General features: G+C 48.7%; 1 protein-coding gene across 2 annotated transcripts in view; it reads left to right on the top strand.

The window, feature by feature from the left end:
* The window catches only part of LOC119978683 (eukaryotic peptide chain release factor GTP-binding subunit ERF3A), a 74,404-nt gene that overhangs the window by 28,796 nt on the left and 20,997 nt on the right, over positions 1-24,611 (top strand). For both annotated transcript variants that reach the window (XM_038820476.1, XM_038820475.1), the window contains exons 7-8: positions 12,829-12,983; positions 18,787-18,927. In XM_038820476.1, the coding sequence (XP_038676404.1) occupies positions 12,829-12,983; positions 18,787-18,927 (296 nt within the window). The remainder of the gene's footprint in view (positions 1-12,828; positions 12,984-18,786; positions 18,928-24,611) is intronic.

The following is a 24,611-nucleotide window of genomic DNA, read 5'->3' as shown; positions in this document are numbered from 1 at the left end:
TCCACCAATCCCTCCCCGAACCCAAACCGTCCGAGCACCTCCCATAGATAGTCCCACTCCACCCGGTCAAAGGCCTTCTCGGCATCCATTGCCACCACTACCTCCACCTCCCTACCTGCCGGGGGCATCATTATCACATTGCGTAATCTCCTCAGATTGGCCGCCAGCTGCCTACCTTTCACGAACCCCGTTTGATCCTCCCCAATCACCTCCGGTACACAGTCCTCCATTCTACCCGCCAGTACCTTTGCCAGGAGCTTGGCGTCTACATTAATCAGGGAGATTGGCCTGTAGGACCTGCACGCCTCCGGGTCTTTACCCCGCTTCAATATCAGAGATATGGTGGCTTGTGACATTGTCGGCGGCAGGGTCCCTCTGTCCCTTGCCTCATTGAAAACCCTCGCCAAGACCGGGCCCACCAGCTCAGAGAACTTCCTATAAAACTCTACTGGGTATCCATCTGGCCCCGGGGACTTCCCCGACTGCATAGCCTTAAGGCCCCCCAATACCTCCTCTACTCTAATCGGGGCCCCCAGCTCTTCCACTCTCCCCCCACCAACTGTTGGGAATGTTAACCCGTCCAGAAACCTTTTCATCCCCTCCGGTTCTTCCGGCGGCTCCGAAGTATACAGCTTACGATAGAAGTCCCGGAATACCCTATTCAATTCTGCCGGGTCCTCCACTTTGCGCCCCCCCTCGTCCCTCACTCTACCTATTTCCCTGGCCGCCTCCCTCCTCCTGAGTTGCTGCGCTAACAGTCTGCTAGCTTTTTCTCCATGTTCGTACACCTCTCCCCTCGCCTTCCTAAGCTGTTCCACGGCCCTGCTCATGGATAGTGCCCCCAGTTCCGCCTGCAGTCTCTGCCTCTCCCTGAGTAAAACCTCCCCCGGGGACTCCGCGTGCTCTTCATCTATCCGACCCATTTCCCTGACCAATCTATCCATCTCTGCCCAGTCTGCCTTGGCTCTGTGGGCCCCAATTGAAATCCGCTCCCCCCGCACTACTGGCTTTAGCGCCTCCCACAGGGTCGCCGCTGAGACCTCCCCCCGTGTCATTCTCCTGCAGGTAATTTTTTATACATTTCCGAAGCCTCTCGCAGATCCCCTCCTCCGACAGCAGTCCCACATCTAGCCTCCATTGTGGGCGTTGATAGCTCGCTCCCCCGAACTGCAGGTCCACCCAATGCGGGGCATGGTCTGAAATGGTAATTGCTGAGTATTCCGTGTTCTTTACCTCCCCCATACAGTCCATGCTTAGTACAAAGAAATCTATCCTGGAATATACTTTATGGACGTGCGAGTAAAACGAGTAGCCCCTTCCTGTTGGCTGTCTATCTCTCCAGGGGTCCACTACCCCCATTTGCTCCATAAACCCTTTCAGCTCCCTTGCCATTGCTGAGAGTCTACCCGTTCTGGGACACGACTGATCCAAAGTCGGGTCAAGGACCATGTTAAAGTCCCCTCCCATTGTTAGCCTGCGTGAATCCAGGTCCGGGATCTTCCCCAGCACTCTTTTAATGAAGTCCACGTCATCCCAGTTCGGGGCATATATATTCACCAGCCCCACTCTTCTCCCCTCCAGTCTGCCCCGTACCATCGGGTATCTGCCCCATCTGTCTGCAGATATGCCCTCTGCCTCAAATTGCACGCGCTTGTTGATCATGATTGCCACCCCTCTGGACTTCGAGTCCAAGTCCGAGTCGAAGACCTGGCTAATCCAGCCCTTCCTTAGCCTGGTCTGGTCCGACACTTTCAGATGTGTCTCCTGCAACATAATTACATCCGCCCTCAGGGCCTGCAAGTGCACGAACACCCACGCCCTCTTAACCGGCCCATTCAGTCCCTTGACGTTCCAGGTGATCAGCCTGGTCGGGGGGGCACATCCCACCCCACCCCGCCGGTCAGCCATAGCCTTTCTCGGGCCGGCCCCTGGCCCGTGCGTCGCGCCATTCCTGGCCCGCCCTTTGGCTGCCTCCACCCTCGACCTCCTTTCCAGCGCCTATTTCAAGTCCCCCTCCCGTCAGTAGAACAACCCCCCCCCCCCCCCCCCCCCTCCCCTAACCCCATCCCCCGATGCCCCCACCCCTGCCATCTACTGGCTGTAACTCCCCCCCCCCCCCCCCCCCCCCCCCCCCCCATATCTGCCTCCCTTGACTAGCCAATCTGCTAGCCCGGTGACTCAACACTCCGGCGCCGTCCTGTCTCATTCCCATTGTTTCCCCGTCCTCCTCCCCACTCCCCAGCGCCCCATCCCTCAGTTCAAACTTAACCTTCTCAAGGATCAAGTATTCCAACAGGTCCCCACGGCACAAAGTGGAGAGGCTGCTCTCCATCCCAGCAGGATCCGCCTTCGGGCAATCAACGAGGCGAAGGCTACGATATCTGCCTCCGCACCCGTTTCCAACCCTGGCTGATCCGACAACCTGAATATGGCCTCCTGGGGACCCGGGTCCAGTTTCACGTGCACCACCTTGGAAATTACCTAAAAACCTCCTTCCAGTACTCCTCTAGCTTTGGACAGGACCAAAACATAGGAACGTGATTAGCCCCCCCCCAACCCCCCGCAGGCTCACATATGTCTTCTACTCCTTCAAAGAATTGGCTCAACCTCGCACATGAGGTGGAGGCATTTACTCTCCGGAGCACCTCACACCAGACCCCCTCCTCTATAACCTCTCCCAACTCTTCCTCCCACTTTGCTTTGATCCCTTCCAGTGGTGCCTTATCCTCTTCCAAAATAGCTCCATACACCGCTGACACTACCCCCTTCTCCAGTCCCCTTGTCGTCAGCACCTCCTCCAACAATGTGGAGGCCGGTTCCTCTGGGAAGCTCTGTATCTCCTTCCTGGCAAAATCCTGAACCTGCATGTATCTAAACATTTCACCTGCTCCAGCCCATGCTTCCAGCTCCCTCAATCCTGCAAACCGACCCCATAGAAACAAATCTTTTAGCGTCTTAATCCCCTTCTCTTCCCATTTCCCAAAACGTCCATCCCATCTCCCTGGCTCAAATCTGTGGTTCCCCCCGAATCGGCATTTCCCTTGATCCTGCCCCCAACCCGAAGTGTTGGCGAAACTGCCTCCAGATTTTCAATAAAGCTATTATAACCGGACTCCCAAGTATTTCCCCGGAGCTATCGGGAGCGGCGCTGTTGCTGGTGCTTTCAGTCCCGACCCCCTGCACAAACTCTCCTCCATTCTGACCCACTGGGAATCAACCCCTCTGACCCAGCCCTGCCGCCCAGTAGTAGTACGTCAGGTTCGGAAGACCCAACCCCCCTGCCTGCCTTCCCCTCTAGCAGCATCTTTCTCACTCCGGCCACATTCCCTCCCCATATGAACGAGGTAATCCTTCCCTCAATCTCCCTGAAGAAAGCCGTTGGTAGGAAAATTGGTAGGCATTGAAAAATAAACAGAAATCGTGGCAACACATTCATTTTAACCGCCTGCACCCGACCCGCCAGTGACAGAGGGAGACCATGCCACCTTGCCAGATCGGCTTTCACTCTCCCTACCAAACTAGTGATATTGTAACTGCGAAGCCTCCCCCACTCCCGGGCAACCTGCACCGCCAGATACCTAAAGTGAGTCCCTGCCCTATGGAATGGCAGCCCCCCCACCCCTGGCCGAATCACCACAAATCACTCACTTGTCCAGGTTCAGCTTGTACCCCGAGAATCACCAAAATACTCGCAGTAGCTCCAATATTCTCCCTATCGACACTCTCGGTTCCAACACACACAGCAGCAAGTCGTCGGCATATAAGGACACCCTGTGCTCTATTCTCCCCCCCGCGCGCGCACTATTCCTTTCCATGCTCCTGAACGTCTTAATGTGATGGCCAACGGCTCAAGTGCAAACAGCATAGGGGACATAGGACATCCCTGCCTTGTCCCACGGTGGAGAGAAAAGTATCTCAAGCTGATGTTGTTTGTGCGGACACTCGCCTTCGGCACCTTGTATAATAACTTTACCCAGTTCCCAAATCTTGGTCTAATCCCAAACTGCTCCAGAACTGCCATCAAGTACCCCCATTCTACCCGGTCAAACAGCACCTTGGCATCCAATGCCACAACCACCTGTTAGTTTTTGGGGTAGGCTTGATGGGGTACATAGGCTCTCTCCTCCAAATGGTCTTGTATAGTGGTTTCCTGAGTGTCGTCCTCGTTGTGCTTGGGGAAGCAGTGTCTATCTCCTGAGGAAGTGCTGTCTATCCCCTCGTATAGCCTTTTAGAATTGAATATAGTGCTGGCCTGTGGCTCGTGTTCCTGGGCTAGCTCAGGCATTATCACTTGGTGGGGTTCTTTTTCTTCATTATCTGGGTGAAGAGCGTATGTTATAAACAAGTTTGGCGAGGGACTTCCGGTTGCGGCGATGCGGAGCTAAGCCGCACGTTCGGCAGCTCCCGCTATTAAAGGACTTTCGGGCCTATTTTAGGGCCCCAAACTGCGCTGTTTCGACGATTCCCGGTGGGGGAAGGTGTTTGGAGGAACATTCCCCGAAATTTATGGTGCTTACCTGGAGTGGGGCAAAGGAAAAGGCTGCAGCAGCTCCCCAGGAAAAGCGGGGGAAGGAGGACAAAATGGCGGCCGGCGGAGCACCCGAGGACTGGTGGAAGTGGGCGCAGGAGCAGCAAGCTGCTCTTCTGCGCTGTTTTGCGGAGCTGAAGGCTGAGTTGCTGGACTCCCTGAATGCGACTACCAACAAGCTGCTTGAGACCCAGACGGCACAGGGGGTGGCCATTCGGGAGTTGCAGCAGCAGGCCGCTGAGCGGGAGGAGGCGGCCGTGGTCCTCGTGGGGAAAGTGGAGTTGCACAAGGCACTTCACAAAAAGTGGCAAGACCGCTTGGAGGAGCTGGACGTTCGCACAAGGCGAAAGAATTTGAGGATCCTGGGCCTGGCGGAGGGCCTGGAGGGGTCGGATCTTCCGTCTTGTGTGACCACGATGCTGAGCTCGTTGATGGGAGCGGGGTCCTTCCATTTGCCCCTGGAGCTTGAGGGAGCCCACAGAGTGCTGGCCAGGAGGCCCAAGACAAATGAACCCCCGCGGGCGGTGCTGGTGCGGTTCCATCGATTCAGCGACCGGGAGTGTGTGCTGCGCTGGGCCAAGAAAGAGAGGAGCAGCAAGTGGGAGAATTCGGTAGTGCGAATCTACCAGGACTGGAGTGCAGAGGTGGCTAAGCGGCGGGCCGGGTTTAACCAGACTAAGGCGGTGCTGCATGCCAAGCAGGTCAAATTTGGAATGCTGCAGCCTGCACGTCTGTGGGTGACATATAAGGACCGGCACTACTACTTCGAGTCCCCGGAGGAGGCGTGGGCCTTTGTACAGGCGGCGAAGCTGGACTCGAACTGGGGGCTGCGGGGTCCGGTGCACTATGGTCGTTGCTGTTTTTGCTGTTGCTGTTTTTGTAACTTGGACATGTGTTTTTTATGCTGGTTCTTTGCTCTGTTGGGTATGGTTTTGGGTTATGTGGGGAATGTTGGGGGTTTATTTTTTGTTTTTTTTCTCTCCTGGGGGATGGGGTGGAGCTGGAATTTGGGGAGCTGCGTCAGAAGGGTGGGGTGGGGCAGTATGAAAGCGCGGGCTTTCCTCTGGTTTCCTGCGCAGTGGGGCAGGGGGGGTGGAGCTGGCGGTGGGGGCGTGGCCTCTACTGTTTTTTTTTCCCCGCACTGAAGCAGTGCCAAGGAGGTGTGGCAGGAGGGGGGATGACCCCATGTCGGGAGGGGCCGGGTTTTGGCGAGAGTCAGCTGACTCACGGAAGTACCATGGAGGGTGCGTTGCGGCTAGGAGGGGTCCTAGCCTGGTGGGGGGGGGGGGGGGGGGGGGGTGGATACCGGGTTGCTGCTGGAATGGCCAGGAAGGAGCTGGTGTGGGCCGGGGGGGGTAGAGGAGAGGCGTTATCGTCATGGGGAACGGGCCGGGCGGGGTGTACTGGCCTGGGGCGAGCAGTCGATGAGCTATGGCTAGTCGGAGGGGGGCGGGGTGCCCTCTGATCCGGCTGATCACCTGGAACGTGAGGGGGCTGAATGGGCCGGTTAAGAGAACTAGGGTATTTTCTCATCTGAAGGCGGACGTGGCTATGCTCCAGGAGACCTACTTGAAGGTGGCGGACCAGGTTCGTCTGAGGAAGGGGTGGGTGGGGCAGGTTTTCCACTCGGGATTAGACGCGAAGAACCGGGGGGTGGCGATTTTGGTGGGGAAGGGGGTGGCGTTCGAGGTGTCTGAGGTGGTGTCGGACAAGGAGGGCAGATATATTATGGTGAAGGGTAGGCTGCAGGGAGAGAAGGTGGTGCTGGTTAATGTATATGCCCCGAATTGGGATGATGCTGGCTTTATGAGGCACATGTTGGGCCGCATTCCGGACCTGGAGGCAGGGGGCCTGATCATGGGGGGGAGACTTTAACACAGTGCTAGATCCCCCACTGGACCGGTCCAGTTCAGGGACGGGTAGGAGAACGGCGGCGGCCAAGGTGCTGAGGGGGTTTATGGACCAGATGGGAGGGGTGGATCCCTGGAGGTTTGGGAGGCCGAGGGCGCGGGAGTATTCCTTTTTCTCCCATGTCCATAGGGTTTACTCCCGAATAGATTTTTTTTCGTCCTGAGCAGGGGATTGATCCCGAAGGTGCAGGATGCCGAGTATTCGGCCATAGCAATTTCAGACCATGCTCCGCACTGGGTCGATCTGGAGATGGGGGAGGCGCAGGACCAGCGCCCGCTGTGGCGCCTGGATGTGGGGTTGCTGGCTGATGAGGAGGTGTGTAGGAGGGTCCGGGGAAGTATTGAGGGGTACCTTGAGGCCAACGATACGGGGGAGGTCCAGGTGGGGATGGTCTGGGAGGCTCTGAAAGCAGTGATCCGAGGGGAGCTGATTTCCATCTGGGCCCATAGGGAGAGGAGGGAGAGACTGGTGGGGGAGCTCTTGGATGTGGATAGGAGGTACGCGGAGGCACCGGAGGAGGGGTTGCTGGGGGAACGGCGTAGTTTGCAGGCCAAGTTCGACTTGTTGACCACCAGAAAGGCGGAGACACAGTGGAGGAGGGCGCGGTATATGAGTATGGGGAGATGGCGAGCGGGATGTTGGTGCATCAGCTCCGTAGGCGAGATGCGGTTAGGGAAATTGGTGGAGTGACGGATAAGGGTGGGAATATGGTGCAGAAGGGGGCAGAGGTGAACGGGGTCTTTAGGGACATCTACGAGGAACTGTACCGGTCGGAGCCACTGATTTGGGGGGGGGGGGGGGGGGGTGGAGAGCTTCATGAACAGGCTACGATTCCCAAAGGTTCAAGAGGAGCTGGTGGAGGGGCTGGGGGCGCAGATAGAGTTGGAGGAGCTAGTCAGGGGGATTGGTCAAATGCAGTCAGGTAAGGCGCCGGGGCCGGATGGGTCCCCGGTGGAATTTTATAAAAAGTATGCGGATCTGGTGGGCCCCCTGTTGGTGCGAGCCTTCAATGAGGCATGGGAGGGGGGGCTTTGCCCCCGACGATGTCACGGGCGCTGATTTCTCTGATCCTGAAGCGGGATAAGGACCCCTTGCAGTGTGAAAATGAAAAAAAAAATGAAAATCGCTTATTGTCACGAGTAGGCTTCGATGAAGTTACTGTGAAAAGCCCCTAGTCGCCACATTCCGGCACCTGTCCGGGGAGGCTGGTACGGGAATCGAACCGTGCTGCTGGCCTGCTTGGTCTGCTTTATAAGCCAGCGATTTAGCCTTGAGCTGAACCAGCCCCATGGATCATACAGGCCAATCTCGCTCCTCAATGTTGATGCTAAGTTGCTGGCGAAGATCCTGGCCACCAGGATAGGAGACTGTGTGCCAGGGGTGATACATGAGGATCAGACAGGATTTGTCAAGGGACGGCAGCTCAACACGAATGTGCGGAGATTGTTAAATATTATTATGATGCCGGCGGTGGAGGGGGAGGCGGAGATAGTGGTGGCGCTGGATGCAGAGAAGGCCGTTGACAGAGTTGAGTGGGGGTACCTGTGGGAGGTGCTGGAGTGGTTCGGATTCGGGGAGGGGTTCATCAAATGGGTGAGGTAGGTCTTTGGCGCTGAGGGAGTCGTGGAGGGGCCTGGTGCAGGGTGGGGAAGAACATAGGGTATCGCTGTATGCGGATGACCTGCTGTTGTATGTGGCGGACCCAGAGGGGGGAATGCCGGGGGTGATGGAGCTGTTGGCTGAGTTTGGGAGCTTCTCTGGCTATAAGTTAAATCTCGGCAAGAGTGAGGTATTTGAGGGCAGCACGGTGGCCTAGTGGTTAGCACAACCGCCTCACGGCGCTGAGGTCCCAGGTTCGATCCCGGCTCTGGGTCACTGTCCATGTGGAGTTTGCACATTCTCCCCGTGTCTGCGTGGGTTTCGCCCCCACAACCCAAAAATGTGCAGAGTAGGTGGATTGGCCACACTAAATTGCCCCTTAATTGGAAAAAATAATTGGCAAATCTAAATTTACTTTAAAAAAAGAGTGAGGTATTTGTAGTTCACCCGGGTGATCAGGAGGAGGGAATTGGGAGGCTCCTGTTTAAGAGGGCAGTGAAGAGTTTCAGATACCTGGGGGTGCAGGTGGCCAGGAGTTGGGGGACTCTTCACAGGCTTAATTTTACCAGGCTTGTGGAGCAGGTGGAGGAGGAATTCAAAAGGTGGGACATGGTGCCGCTATCGCTGGCGCGTAGAGTGCAGTCTGTCAAAATGACGGTTCTCCCGCGGTTCTTGTTCCTCTTTCAGTGTTTGCCCATCTTTATCCCTAGGGCCTTTTTTAGGAGGGTGACTAGCAGCATCATGAGCTTTGTTTGGGCGCATGGGACCCCGAGGGTGAAGAGGGTCTTCTTGGAGCGGGGTAGAGATGGTGGGGGGTTGGCATTACCCAATCTCTCGGGGTATTATTGGGCGGCCAATGTGTCGATGGTGCGCAAGTGGATGATGGAGGGGGAGGGGGCAGCATGGAAACGGAAGGAGAGGGCATCCTGTGGAGATACAAGCCTGGGGGCCCTGGTAACGGCGCTGTGGCCGCTCCCTCCTACGAGGTATACCACGAGTCCGGTGGTGGCGGCTACCCTCGATTTGGGGGCAGTGCAGGCGACATAGGGGGGAAGTGGGGGGCTCGATAGAGGCTCCGTTAAGGGGGAACCATCGGTTCGTCCCGGGGAACTTTGATGGGGGGGGGTTCCAGGGTTGGCACAGAGCGGGCATCAGACAGCTGAGGGACCTGTTCATTGATGGGAGGTTTGCGAGCCTGGGGGAGTTGGAGGATAAATTTGGGCTCCCCCCGGGGAACATGTTCAGGTATCTGCAGGTAAAGGCGTTTGCTAGGCGGCAGGTGGAGGGATTCCCTTCGCTTCCCGCGAGGGGGGTGAGTGACAGGGTGCTTTCGGGGGTCGGGGAGGGGAAGATATCTGATATCTACAAGGTAATGCAGGAGGTGGAGGAGGCGTCAGTGGAGGAGCTGAAAGCTAAGTGGGAGGGGGAACTGGGGGAACAGATCGAAGATGGGACATGGGCTGATGCCCAGGAGAGGGTTAACTCTTCCTCATATGCGCGGCTTAGCCTCATCTAATTCAAGGTGCTGCACTGGGCCCACATGTCCGGGTCTAGGATGAGTAAGTTCTTTGGGGGCGCAGACAGGTGTTCGGGGAGTCCAGCGAACCATGCCCATATGTTCTGGGCATGTCCGGCACTGGAGGAGTTCTGGAAGGGGGTGGCGAGGACGGTGTTGTGGGTGGTAGGATCCAGGGTCAAGCCAGGCTGGGGACTCTCGATTTTTGGGGTTGGTGTGGAGCCGGGAGTGCAGGAGTCGAAAGAGGCCGGTGTGCTGGCCTTTGCGTCCCTAGTAGCCCAGCGGAGGATCTTGCTACAGTGGAAGGATGCGAGACCCCCAAGCGTGGAGACCTGGATCAATGAAATGGCGGGATTTATTAAGCTAGAGAAGGTCAAATTCGCCCTGAGACGATCGGTGCAAGGATTCTTTAGGCGGTGGCAACCTTTCCTCGACTTTCTGGCTCAACGATAGGGAACTAGGTCAGCAGCAACCTGGGGGGGGGGGGGGGAGAAACGTTGACTATGTTTGCTTATTTAATTTTAATTTATTTTTAAGTTCTCTTGTTTACTGGGGGTGGGGGGGTGTGATACATACGTTGATACGGTCTTGTGGGTGTTACAGTTATTATACGTTGTTATATTTACTGTAAAAAATTCCAATAAAAATTATTTAAATAAATAAACAAGTTTGGCGGGGAGGTTGAAGAAGAGAATCTGTCCCCATCCAAGACAGTGCGTGGTTTGGCAATTTTTCTTGAGTGGTGGTTTAGGCTGGTCTGATTTTTCTAATGTTAATGGGTTTGGTGCACTGCCGTGGGGTGGTTGGTGAGGTGCAGGATGGGCTGAGTGGTGAGGTTTAGTGTGTGCTGGGTGTTCTTGGGGTTCTGACGCCTTGCGTGCTGGATTAGGCCAGTTCCAGTGCTTTGGTTGGTATCCTGTTGTCCCCTTCCTGAAGACATGTGTTAGGTATGTCCTGAGAGGTTGGATTTTTTTTTTTTTTGTTTGAATATCCTTGATTGATAGACTCATTTGTGCACAATGGCCTGGGGTGGAGCCATGTTCTGTACGATGGTTGACATCCTGTTGCCGTCATTATGGCTGGGACGTCCCCTTGTTTGAACAAGTAGTTTTTTTTCTCTTAATTAATAGGTGGTGGGCGTGCGCCAGAGGAATATGGACCCTTGGCTGGGAACTAGTCCGCTTTTTACCCTGTGACCGTCTGCACCTGGTCGTTTTCCCTCTTTGCATCCTGTTTTGTCGGATGCTGGTCCTCTGTATAAATATGTGAAATGCTGATCTTTCTGTGCTTGAGGTTGGTGTTGTACATTTTGGAATCATGAGGTCAAATTGCAGCTGTACAAAACTCTAGTGCGGCCGCATTTGGAGTATTGCGTGCAGTTCTGGTCGCTGCATTACAGGAAGGATGTGGAAGCATTGGAAAGGGTGCAGAGGAGATTTACCAGGATGTTGCCTGGTGTGGAGGGAAGATCTTATGAGGAAAGGCTGAGGGATCTGAGACTGTTTTCGTTAAGAGAGAAGAAGCTTAAGAGGTGACTTAATAGAGGCGTACAAGATGATCAGAGGATTAGATAGGGATGACAGTGAGAACCTTTTTCCTCGGATGGTGATGGCTAGTACGAGGGGACATAGCTTTAAATTGAGGGGAGATAGATATAGGAGAGATGTCAGAGGTAGGTTCTTTACTCGGAGAGTAGTACAGGCGTGGAATGTCCTGCCTGCAACAGTAGTGGACTCGCCAACATGAAGGGCATTTAAATGGTCATTGGATAAACTTATGGATGATAATGGAATAGTGTAGATGGGCTTTAGATTGGTTTCACAGGTCGGCGCAACATTGAGGGCCGAAGGGCCTGTACTGCGCCGTAATGTTCTATGTATGTGTATACACATCCTTTTTGAACTGGATCCTCGCATATTTTCCTTGTACTTTTCGTTTTGTTGCGGTGGGTATAAAGAATACACGATTGGTTCCTGCAGTGGTACAGGGGGTCTTATCCAAGGTGAGAGAGGTTGCGGTGTGTCATTGATGTCTCTGGTGCTGCTTTTGAATGCTTTTACACATGCTGAGGTCCAGCCACCGATTGCTCCAGAATTATTTCACCTATTACTGCACAGTCTAGTAAGATCTCTCAACTTTGGAATTACTTTAGATATCTTTCTGGCTTCTCACTCTCCAGCTCTGTCTGTGGCTTCAATGACCAGTTGCCTGTTCTAGTTCCAATTTCCTCTTTTCCTTTAACTTCAGGCTTCTGGCAACCTTTCTTAATTCTCTAGTTTTTTGTTTTACTAGCTGTCCTTTAGATTTCTGGCACTGGTGTTCTTAATCATTGCTCCATTGTATGGCTTTTCTTTTAGCAAAGCTGTTCACCCTCTAGCTTCCTGTCACCAACTACTTTGAATTCTGCCAAAACCAAACTCAAAAGGTCTTTCTACCCTAACAGTTCCCCTGGTTGCAAAGCACCCACTCATTCCTTCCCCAAGCTTTTATTTACTTTTCATGCGTGAACTCTCAGCACAATAGAAATGCAGCTTGAACTGAAACCAAAACCACCATATATACCAGCACTTTTGTCCATGAATCTGACTGAGTTTTACTGTTACATTTACATAGCTGCACTAAGTTAAACATACTTAAAATGCTGGACATACTCGAGTCTGCCATCTGTGGAGAGAGAAACCGTGTTAACCGTTTGGGGCTGATGACCTTTCATCAGATTTCTCAGCATTACAGATTCCCAATATTTCCTGTTCAAGTTTCGGATTTCTAGTATACACCATATAATATTTTTATAAGAGAAAGATGGTAGATTTCCACATACAAACATGGACAATTGGATTCATATTTATTGCAATGTAGCTTTTAGTATTGGGGAAAATGCAACATTTTAACCAATGGCACAATTGTAGCAAATAGTTTGTATTTGTAACCAAATACATGGACAAAATCTATTGTTCAAGCAGTTTGTTATCTAATAAAAGTTAGAATTTGTGAAGAAGGAATATTTTTTGATTAATTAACTGCAGGTTGTTATATTCAATGTTTGAATCTCGCTGCAAGACCTGAGTTGATGTCTTGCTCTTGTCAGATAATTGCGCTCTCTGTTTCTCTGGGGAAGAAAGCAAGCCATCGTGCATTTCTTTTTGCTGTTCAAATAGACCCTTCCCCAGTTAAATAAAACTGCCATTTATGACACGTGCAGTAATTGTACATCCACTTCTGCATGCATAAAAGCCCCCATAATCTCTCCCTTTATACTGTCTTGCTTGTTTAGGTTATATCAGCCAGAAAAGGTGAATTCGAAACTGGCTTTGAGAAAGGAGGTCAGACACGAGAACATGCTATGTTGGCAAAAACAGCAGGAGTGAAACATCTGATAGTTCTCATTAACAAAATGGATGACCCAACAGTAAGCTGGAGCCAAGATAGGTATGATTTCTACATGATACTGTTTCCTTTTGAGTGATGCATCTGTTTTTAAGTCTCATAATTTAAAAACAAAACTTGGTGCGATAGAATTTGCATGCTATTGTGCAGCAAAATCACATAGATGCCAAATAATCGAAACAATTTGTGATTGTTTCCAGTGTAGCCATCCTGCAAGGGAACAATTTATAAGATATTTTTCTTCTTTCCATATTGTTCCCTACAAATGTATATTATGTTATTCTTGCCAGCATGCAAGACACTACATTCATCTAAGTTAAATGCCATTTGTTGTTGTTTGGCCCACACCCTTCACATCTAAATTTTTTTGCATTTCTCTACTCTTAACACTTGCACAGATTTTGTCACCTGCAAACTCCTTGGCCATACTCTGAATATGACTGTCCCAAGTCATTAATAGACACAGTAAATGGTAGCAGGCTGGACTGGTCTCTAGGGGCCACTGCTAATAATGTGTCTCCAGGCTGAACCATGTGTACTAACTATGTTCTGGCTCTGGGATTGGAGCCAATTCATAATCCAGTGTATCCAATTCCATCATGTGATGACAATTAAGGCTGCATCAGTATTGAAAAATATTTTTACGGTGGCAGCATCACTATAGTGAGACATTTTTGGGTATTTGAATTACGGTCAGGTGGCTATTAATCGGGGATACATGGCAACCAGGTGTTGCTTTGGGATTGGCACTGACCTTTCACCTCTGTTAGCTAGGTTCAAATTCACGTTCGACAGATGGGATGAAAGTCTTCTCTGACACCGATCCTTGATGAAATGAGTTTGAGCAATATTTTTGTTTCCTACTGCCTTGGACCTCAGTGCAAAACTGATCCTAAATTCATCATAACATTCAGACAATGGCTCATGCGCAAAAATGGAAAACGTTTTGTGAATCACAAGGATGTGCTCATTTTACCTTGGAATTGAGGTATATTTTTGGACCAGGGCAGTGGAAACCTTCATAATTCTATCTATTCTATCTGTTCCTGATCTCGGTGTGATTGTTGGCATTGGGTATCTCCGAAATTAGTAACATTGTTTGCCCCAACAGTTTTCACCTTTTAATAAACAAGATTTCTCATGAAATGGCAGCATGTTAACATAACTTGTACTGCAAAGTGGAAATTTATGTGGGTCGTCTGTAAATGCATGTTTAGATTTCTTGCCATTTTTGACCTCGATAATAACCATGATTCTCCATGGAAGAAATCGGAACAAATTGACGAGAGAGCATTTTCCAATAGTTTTGGGAGCAAGATTTTTGTTGCCTGGGAATAGTATAAGTGAAGAAAGTCAAATGTTCACAGTCCCTTTAAACCATATCTGCAAATCAATGTCGCTCATTTTAATTGAAAAATAGGTTTGAAATGCAAATCGCTTATTGTCACAAGTAGGCTTCAAATGAAGTTACTGTGAAAAGCCCCAAGTCGCCACATTCCGGCGCCTGTTCGGGAAGGCTGGTACGGGATAGTAAATATAAGTATTGAAAGTACTCAGCAGGTCAAACAGTATCTGTGGAGAGAAACAGTATTAATATAGCAGGTCGAGATGGCCATTCATCATTATGATCGTTCTGGTGAAAAGTCATCTCGACCTGGAATGTTAATTGTTTCTTCCTACAGATGCTGTATGACCTGAGTATTTTCAGTATTTTTTTTATTTCCGATTTCCAACGTTTGCAGTATTTGCTTTAGTTTGAAACTAGCTGGAACTTCTAATAGTTGGTCTCTAGTCTTATTGTCCGATCTGACATTATTTTTTTAAATGAATTTAGAGTAGCCAATTAATTTCTTTCCAATCAAGGGGCAATTTAGCGTTGCCGATCCACCTACCCTGAATATCTTTGGGTTGTTGGGGCGAAACCCACGCAAACACTGGGGGAATGTGCAAACTCCACACGGACAGTGATCCAGGGTCGGGATCGAACCTGGGACCTTGGCCCGTGAGGCAGCAGTGCTAACCACTGCGCCGCCATGCCACGCTCATCTGACGTTCTTACAATTTTTCATTTTTATTAAGATCGTAGATGGTATGCAAAGACAATGCTTAAATACCACTACTTCTAAGCTTCCCCATTGCCCTGAAATCCGATCTTCTACTTTGTACTGTGTACGTTCCCTTGACCGCAGAAAAAACTTTTCACTGTACTTCGGTACGTGTGACAATAAATGAATCAATATTTCACTGGTTTCTTCCCAATCTCCCCTCATCCTTCATATTCATCCTGTCCATGAGACCCACCTACTACATCACTTCTCTATTGAGTGTTCTAGACGGGTGACCAGTGTCTGTCTATCATCCGGCTGGCTGGGACTGCACTCAATTCCCATTCTTATGTATCCAGTTGTAGGCAGAGAATGACATTGCAATGGCTTATTTTCTCATAAATACTTTTCGCGTAGGGTGGCACGATGGTGCAATGGTTAGCATTGATGCCTCGCGGCGCCAAGGACCCGGGTTCAATTCCAAACCCGGGTCACTGTCTGGAGTTTACATGTTCTCCACGTGTCTGCGTGGGTCTCATCCCCATAACCCTGCCTTCAGGGGCTGGTTTAGCACAGGGCTAAATCGCTGGCTTTGAAAGCAGGCCAGCAGCACGATTCAATTCCCGTACCAGCCTCTCCGAATAGGCGTCGGAATGTGGCGACTAGGGACTTTTCACAGTAACTTCATTTGAAGCCTACTTGTGACAATAAGCGATTTTCATTTCATTCATTTTCATTTCATTTCATGTGCAGGGTTGGTGGATTGGTCACGCTAAATTGCCCCTTAATTGGAGGGGGGGGGGAAGCAATTAGTTGCTCTAAATTTATAAAAAGAAAAAATATACTTCTGGTGTTCCCCAGCGATTTATCCTTGATTCCTTCCTATTTCTCATCAACATGTTGCTCGTCAGCAATAACACCCAAAAACACAGCACTACTTTGCAAATGTGCACAGATGACACCCAGCTCTGGCTCATTTCACTTCTCTTGAGCCTCCCCCGCTGTTTCTTTTGCCATGTTACTTAGCAGATGTCCAAACCTGATGGTCTTTGGTCCCCCTCATATACTCTGTTCCCTGCCCCCAACTCTATCCTGCTCCCTGCCGACTAAAATCATGACACTAAGGCCATTCTTGGCAATATTGGCGTCATATTTGACCCCGAGATGAAGCTTCTGACCATATATCCATGCCATCACTAAGACTGCCTAATTCCACCTCTGACTCTGACCTATATCCGCTCATCTGCTCAAACCTTTTGTTCAAGCCTTTTATTATCCCTAGACTTAACAATTCTCGTGCACTATTGGCCGATCTCCCATTTTCTACTGTCCGTTAATCAGAGTTTGTCCAGGGCTCTGCCCATGTCCTCTCACTCATCTAGTCTTGTTCATGCATCAGTCAGTGACCTACATAGGCAATGTCTCTATTTTAAAATCCTCGTGCTTGTTTTCAAATCCGTCCTTGCCACTTTGTTTCTAATCACCTCCACCCCTGCAATCCAGTCTGCGGTCATCAAATTCTGTCCTTGAGCATCCCATTTTAATTGCTCCATCAGCTGCCAAGGCCCTAAGCTCTGGAATTCCCTCCACTCCTCTTCTTGAAGACTCGCCTTGAAATCTTGCCTCTAACCAAGCTTTTGGTTGTTTGCCCGATATCGCTTTATGTGGCTCAGATCTTTGCTCATGTTTCTGTGAAGTACTTTGGGACGTTGTACTTTGTTAAAGATGCTTTATAAATAAAAGCTGTTCAATCACATTTTACACTAGTTTTGAATTTTGTACATTGCATTATTTCTATGTAGTCAACAAGAGGATGTTGGATATTTTTTCCTTAAACTGGTGTATTAATCGGTTTAATTTTGCTATTGACATTTGTATATGAAATTGCGAAAATTGATTGGAAATCCAAGTGCTGTGAAGGATGTCCTAATTAGCCAAAACATTGCTTTTCTTGAGCTGGGTGAATCTGATTGATCTAAGTAACTGATTATTTTTGTCCTGGCAGAAGAATACTAATATTTACTATACTTATTACTATATACTCTTATAAAGCCTGCTTGGATTAGTTGAGCAGCATGGATACTCTTCAAAGCCCATTGTAGTAACTGTCGAGGCAAAACCTGGTTGAAGAAAAGAATGAAAGACTTGATTGTTTGACCATTTTCATACACGGTGAATTCGAGTTTAATCTAGTACAAATCCTGAAATATAATTTGAGCAATAGGTTGATGGCTCTAACTGTGAGATGGAAAGCATTTTGGTGGCAAAGCTAAAATGAACCACTCTGCTGCGGATTAGTGCTACAATTTAGTCATCACTCTATTTTAATAAGTATCATAAGTTAGAATTGCATGTATCGTGTTCAAATGTTTGTTGTACGGTTTTCCAAAAGCTCACTCAGCAACTGGTACGCCACCCTGGGCTCATGTGTGGTCAATTCCAGCCCCACTTGACCTGGTCTCACAACACATGTGAAATTATAATTTATATGAATACTCATGGCTTTGGTTGTGTTAAACTGACTGCAGTCTCCAGGTTTGTGATATTTATACACTACCATCTTATTAACAGTAATTATAATTAAATGGGGCAAAAAATAGAATTGGCTGTCTACTATCGGATTTCCTCCTCCTCCTCTTCCACCCCACCACCACACACATGGACAAACAACAGAGGGAAAGGGTGGTTGTGAGGTAAAGAAAACATAATAAAATAAGTGGATAAGAATCTGATTCAGATGGATGTTTTCCAGTTAGTTTCTTTCTCCAGGTTGGGCCTCCTGTTAGGTACTTTTTTTTCCTTCAGCTTTTTATGATATTCATTCCAGACTCTCAGAGCAGGCAACTGGCAGCAGAGGGGGAGAAAACACAGCTCCTCCACCTTCAAAGGTCTAGGGCAGGGGTGGGCAAACTTTTCCGTGCAAGGGCCGCATTCAGAAATTCACAATTCACAAAGGGCCGCATAGTATATTAAGTAAAATAATTACTTCACCCGGTTATGATTCTGGGCGCCTCATATAGAACATAGAACAGTACAGCACAGAACAGGCCCTTCGGCCCTCGACGTTGTGCCAAGCAATGATCACCCTACTCAAGTCAACGTATCCACCCTATGCCAGTAAGTAACCCAACAGCCCCCCCACCCATTAACCTTTTAAAAAAAAATTTAAAAAAAAAAAAAAATTTTTTTTTTTTTTTTTTTAATGACTTGGTGGGCCGCAGAAATACCTTTGGCGGGCCGCATGCGGCCCGCGGGCCGTAGTTTGCCCACCCCTGGTCTAGGGCTTCTGGCAGATTCTTTCTTTGGGGGGTGGGGTGGGGGGGGGGGGGTGTGGAGTGGAGAAGCACCTGGCAAGAACCAATTGCTGACTGTTGTCAGGCAACACACCCCCCTAGCCAACCCACTGTTGCCAGTTAGCCAATCGAACTGACTTCTTCCTAAACCGGTTCCTAACATCCACTCGGTGCCGACACGTCTGGCTTCTCCTCTCCAAAATACAAAACCTCGTGGCAAGAACTCTTCTGCTTAAAGGCACATTGCGATTATGGGTCCACGGACCAACAATAATAAAATAAACAAAATGGGAATAAAGGCAAAAAACGGGAAGGACTCTTGCACAATAAATATTGTTGCTCCACCAAGGCAGCCATTTTGAATGTTTCTAGCTTCTGTAGCCTAGGCAACATCTAATAGTATTGGAAATGGAAATAGACACTCAACTGAATTTGAGCAAAACTAAAATGTTTTGCCAGAGTCATTGTCTTTCTGTAGATCAAACTATCAATTTTTCTCTCTCTCAGGTATGAAGAATGCAAAGAAAAACTTGTGCCATTTTTGAAGAAAGTTGGTTTCAATCCGAAGAAGGATATTCACTTTATGCCTTGCTCTGGACTAACTGGCGCAAACCTAAAAGAACGAGCTGACAACTGCTCTTGGTACACGTAAGTATACATAGAATAGAGGTTGGCAATTAAAAGTAGACAAAAGAGAAAGAAGCAATAACGCAGTGTTGCTAAAATGTGTGTGGGGAGTGCTGAAGTGACATTTTAGATCCTTTTAGGAATTCTCCAGTGGAGTTGATTTGTCCATATGGTTGTGCAAACATTATATCCTTGGTTACACCATCTAGATTCTAGGACTGTCATAAGTACAGACAAATTGGGAGCCGAAGTAGGCCGTTTGGCCCCTTGAGCCTGCTCTGCCATTCTGTAAGATCATGGCAGATCTGATTGTGGCCGCAACTACACATTCCAGTCTACCCATGATAACATGGAATCGTAGGAGTGGGGGTGGGCCATTTGGCCCTTTGAGCCTGTTCCACCATTCAGTTAGATCATAGCTGATCCTCTTACTTCAACACCATTTTTTATCCCTGTATCTCTCTGTCATTAGTAAGTTGGTACGTTTCAATTACCATTCTTCTAAACTAGAGAATACAAACTCCGTTTCCTCGATCTCTCCTGGGACAATCCTGCATCCCAGGATTTTGCCCGGTGGACCTCCACTGCAGTCCCTCCCTGGCAAATACATCTTTTATATAAGGAGACCAAAATTGTACACTACTCCAGGTGAAGTCTGACGAAGAGCTCTATAGAATTGCAGCAAGACTTTTACTCCTGTACTTTAATCCCCTTGCTAATTGATTGTTGAACCTGCATGCTAGTTGTTCGTGACTCCTGAACAAGGACACCAGGTCCCTTTGGGCATCTACACTTCTCAATCTTTCATCATTTAAGAAATATTCTGTCTTTTGTTTCGACCAAAGTGGCTAACTTCAGTTACATTATTTCCTGTCACATTATGTCCCATTTGCCATTCTTGCCCATTCACGTGGCCTGTCCTAGTCCCTTTGAAATCTGCTTACAACTTGTATTCCTGCCTGGTTTTGGGTCATTAGCAAATGTGGAACTATTACATTTGGCTCCCACATCCAAATCATTTATATTAATTGTGAATAGATGTGGCCCAAGCACTGATTCTTGTGGTACCCCACTAGTTAACAGCCTGCCACCCTGGAAATGACCCATTTGTTTTCTATCTGTTAACCAATTCTCAATCCACAGCAATACAATACCCTCAATACCATGCCCTCTAACTTTGTTTACTAACTTCCTGTTGAAAATGAAAATCGCTTATTGTCACGAGTGGCTTCAATGAAGTTACTGTGAAAATCCCCTAGTTGCCACATTCCACCGCCTGTTCGGGAAGACTGTTGTGGGAATCGAACCGTGCTGCTGGCCTGCTTCCAAAGCCAGCGATTTAGCCCAGTGTGCTAAACAGCCCCTATTTTGGACCTTATCAAAAGTCTTCTGCAAATCCAAATACACCATATCCACTGGTTCTCCTTATCTATGCTACAGGTAACACTTAAGAGAATTCCCAACAGATTAGCTTCCCTTCAAGATCCATGTAGATTTTGTCCAATCATTGTTTTTCTAGTTATCACATTCTTTATAATTCTAACGTTTTCCTTACTATTGATGTCAAACTAACAAGTCTAAAGTTCTGTTTTCTCTCTCCCTCCCTTTAAATAGTGGGGTTACATTTGCTACTTTCCAGTCTGCAGGAGCTTTTACAGAATCTATCAATTTTGAAAGATAACCAGCAATGTATCCATTATCTCTATGCCATTCCCTTCAACACTGGGATGTAACTGATCTGGTCCAAGGAATTTATCATTGCCAATCTTTTCATTTTCACATGCTAAAGAAGCTTTTACAGTCTGCCTTTGTTTCTTGCTAGCTTGCATTCAAACATTTTCCTTCAGTTTCTTGGTCCTCCTTTTCTGGATTCCAAATTGCTCCAAATCACAAAATAATACTGTGCAGAAGAGGCCCTTTGGCCTATCGAGTCTGCACTGACACCTGAGAAACGCCTGATCTGCCTACCTAATCCCATTTGCCCTCACTTGGCCCATAGCCTTGAATATTATGACGCACCAAATGCTCATGCAGGTACATTTTTGTGTGGCAACCTGTCTCTACCACCCAGGCAATGCATTCCAGACCGTCACCACCCTTTGGGTAAAATATTTCTTCAAATTACCCCGAACTTTCCTTCCTGCCCCTCACCTTAAACTGGTGTTCCCTCTCAACTGACCCTTCAACCAAGGGGAACAGCTGTTCCCTATCCACCCTGTCTCTGCCCCTCATAATCTTGTACACCTCGATCAGGTCGCCCCTCAGTCTTCTCTGCTTCAACAAAAACAACCCAAGCCTGTCCAACCTCTCTTCATAACTTAATGTTCCATCCCCGGCAACATCCTGATGAATCTCCTCTGCACCCCCTCCAGTGCAATCACATCCTTCTTAGAATGTGGCGACCAGAATTGCACACAGTACTCCAGCTGTGGACTCACCAAATTTCTATACAACTCCAACATGACCTCCCTGCTTTTGTAATCTGTGCCACAATTGTTTCAAATGGTTCGGTAATTGCTGGCCTGTCCTGTTATGGTACTTTTTCTGTTTCTGCTAACTCTCAGCATCTATGTTCTCCATAACCCTCTCCCCAGCCAACCTCGTGGCTTTCCAGGTTCCACCCAAGTACTTCAAAGCGAGAAAAGATTTTCTCTCCTCCTTGCCGTCTAAAATAATTCAACTTCCAATGACTATAGCTATTGTAAGTTAGAGTTTAATGAGTTTGCTGTGGATCCTAAAACAAGTGGCAGTGGTGCATTTGGGATGTGCAGAACAAAAGTGGTTCAATGATCTTAAGTTACAGGAAAAGGAATCCCAAATATTACAGTGTACAACATTTCTCGGCTTCTGCTTTTCTCTCTCCAGCCATCTATTTCCCCCTTTGCTTCCACCTGCACCTTTGTGTTACATGTGTTGCTTGCAAATGCAACTTGAAGCAGCAGGAAAGGAAGGTTAATCTGAGAGATCAAATGATTGTAGTTGGAAAATGTGTACTGGTGTCATCCATGACAAGAGGTTGGGAAATGAACTTGCAGTTTTTGGGTATATTAGCCTACATGCTTTTCCTTTTTTTGGAAATGTTTTTTATTGAGTTTTCATATTTTATATCCAACAAATTATCAGAAGAAAAAAAAACACGCAAAAATTAACATGTATATTTACAGGTAAGCATCTTCATAATAACAACTGTGGCCACCCCCTTTAACTGACATACATATTTTACATTCCCCAATATGGCCGAGGCACATGTTTATAGGCATTTATTTACAATTTGGTTTTGGGCCTTAGCTTGCCATCAGACTGTCGCTTGCGGCTTTGTCCTTCCTTTTTTTTTTGGAATAATTTTTATTCAGGTTTTCAACAACATATTTTATCACAACAGAGAAAAACAGTAACCCCTCCCCTCCAATACAAAAGCAATAAATTAACAAGAAAAATAAATAAGCGTAAAACCATGAGAACAAACCCCCATAACGAACCCGTAGCCCCCCCCCCCGATTCCCGTCCATTTTCCCCTGATTCTTGGCCACCCGACTATTCTTCCTCTTGTTCGTTGGCCACAAACAGGTCCCGGGACAATTGCATGAATGGCTCCCACGTTCTGTGGAAGCCGTCGTCTGACCCTCGGATGACGAATTTGATTTTCTCCATTTGGAGAGATTCCGAGAGGTCGGACAGCCAGTCTGCAGCTCTGGGTGGTGCTGCTGACCGCCAGCCAAACAGGATTCTACGGCGGGCGATCAGGGAGGCAAAGGCAAGGGCGTCTGCCCTCCTCCCCAGGAATAGATCTGGCTGGTCTGAAACCCCGAAGACCGCCACTATCGGGCATGGCTCCACCCTCACCCCCACCACTTTGGACATAGCCTCGAAGAAGGCTGTCCAGTACTCCACAAGTCTGGGGCAAGACCAGAACATGTGGGCGTGGTTGGCCGGGACTCTTTGGCACCGTTCACATCTGTCCCCCACCTCTGGGAAGAACCTACTCATACGGTTTCTTGTTAAGTGGGCTCTATGTACCACTTTTAGTTGCGTCAGGCTGAGCCTTGCGCACGTGGAGGTGGAGTTGACCCTATGCAGTGCTTCGCTCCAGAGTCCCCACCCTATCTCAATCCCCAGGTCACCCTCCCATTTCTTTCTTGTTACGTCCAGTACGGTGTCGTCCCTTTCTACCAGTCGGTCATACATGTCGCTACAGTTCCCTTTCTCTAGGATACTTGCGTCCAGTAGGTCTTCCAGTAGTGTCTGTCGTGGTGGTTGTGGGTACTGTCAGTTCGTCCAGTGTTGCAATCCTGCCGTCCGTGTATAGGTCCCTGACTGTCAGTGTCCCTCCGTCCTGCCTCCACCTTTTGAAGGTGGTGTCATTCGGTGCTGGTGTGAACCTATGGTTGTTGCAGATGGGAGCCTTGTCTGACATTTTGGTCAGGCCAAATTGCTGCCGCAGTTGGTTCCAGGATTGGAGGGTGGCTGTCACCACTGGGCTGCTGGAGTGTTTTTTGGGTGGGGATGGGAGTGCTGCCGTGGCGAGGGCCCGGAGGGAGGTCCCCATGCAGGAGGCCTCCTCCGCACGCACCCACTCGGCCTCTGGCTCCTGGATCCATCCCCTTGCTCGCTCAGCTGTTGCCGCCCAGTGGTAGAATTGTAGGTTCGGGAGGGCTAGCCCCCCCCCCCCCCACGGATTTTGTTTTCTGTAGGACCTTCTTTGGGACCCTAGCATTTTTAACCCCCCATACGAACGCCATGATAAGTTTGTCCCGCGCTTTGAAAAAGGCCTTGGGGATGTAGATCGGAATGGATCTAAACGGGAAGAGGAACCTGGGCAGTACGTTCATTTTGATCGTCTGGACTCTCCCCACGAGGGAGAGTGGGAGTGTGTTCCATCTTTGCAGGTCCTTTTTTACTTCCTCCGTCAGACTGGTGAGGTTCCACTTGTGGATCCCTTTCCAGTCATGAGCTATTTGGATCCCCAGGTAGCGGAATTTGTGTCGGGCTTGTTTGAACGGCGAGTTTGTAGCCCGAGAAGGCTCCAAACTCTTTCAGGAGCGCAATGATTCCATCCATGCTGCTCTGTGGGTCCGAGATGTAGAGGAGCAGGTCATCTGCATAGAGTGAGACTCTGTGCTCTCTGCCTCCCCTTCGGATCCCCCTCCAATTTTTTGCTGCCCTGAGCGCGATTGCTAGCGGTTCAATTGCTAGTGCGAACAGCAGCGGGGACAGTGGGCATCCTTGCCTACGTGATTTTCTAAACAAACTTTGGTTAACTACATAAAATATAATTTCCAATATTTTCATTGTTCATTTGAAAATGTATTGCATATATCAGTGATGCAGTTCCGAGAGTCAATTCAAGTAGGCACTTTGTTAATATGTGCCAATGCACAATGAAAATATTGGAAATTATATTGTGTAGAGGTGGATAAAATGGTAAATTTTGATTGTTTAGAAAGGGGCAGAAAATGTTGGATTGTTTTGATAGACAAATCATTGGGAAATAATCAGTGGAGCCTGTTGCATTTGTTTTGGAAAAATTACCATGAAGTGCAATTTTGTAAAGACAAGTAAAATGTTTATCCAAATAATTTCTGCTACCTATTCATTTCAAGAATGACCAGCAACTGATTTCTTTGAAATATAAAAGTGTAATAAAGATCTTTTTTTAAAAACTTGCTTAAAATCTAGCTGTTATAATTAACATGTTTTCCTTCCCC

The sequence above is a fragment of the Scyliorhinus canicula genome, chromosome 15 (genome assembly GCF_902713615.1).
Source record: "Scyliorhinus canicula chromosome 15, sScyCan1.1, whole genome shotgun sequence".
Lineage (NCBI taxonomy): Eukaryota > Metazoa > Chordata > Chondrichthyes > Carcharhiniformes > Scyliorhinidae > Scyliorhinus > Scyliorhinus canicula.
The sequence above is the reverse complement of the archived record's forward strand: the minus strand, read 5'-3'. Positions and strand labels throughout refer to the sequence as shown.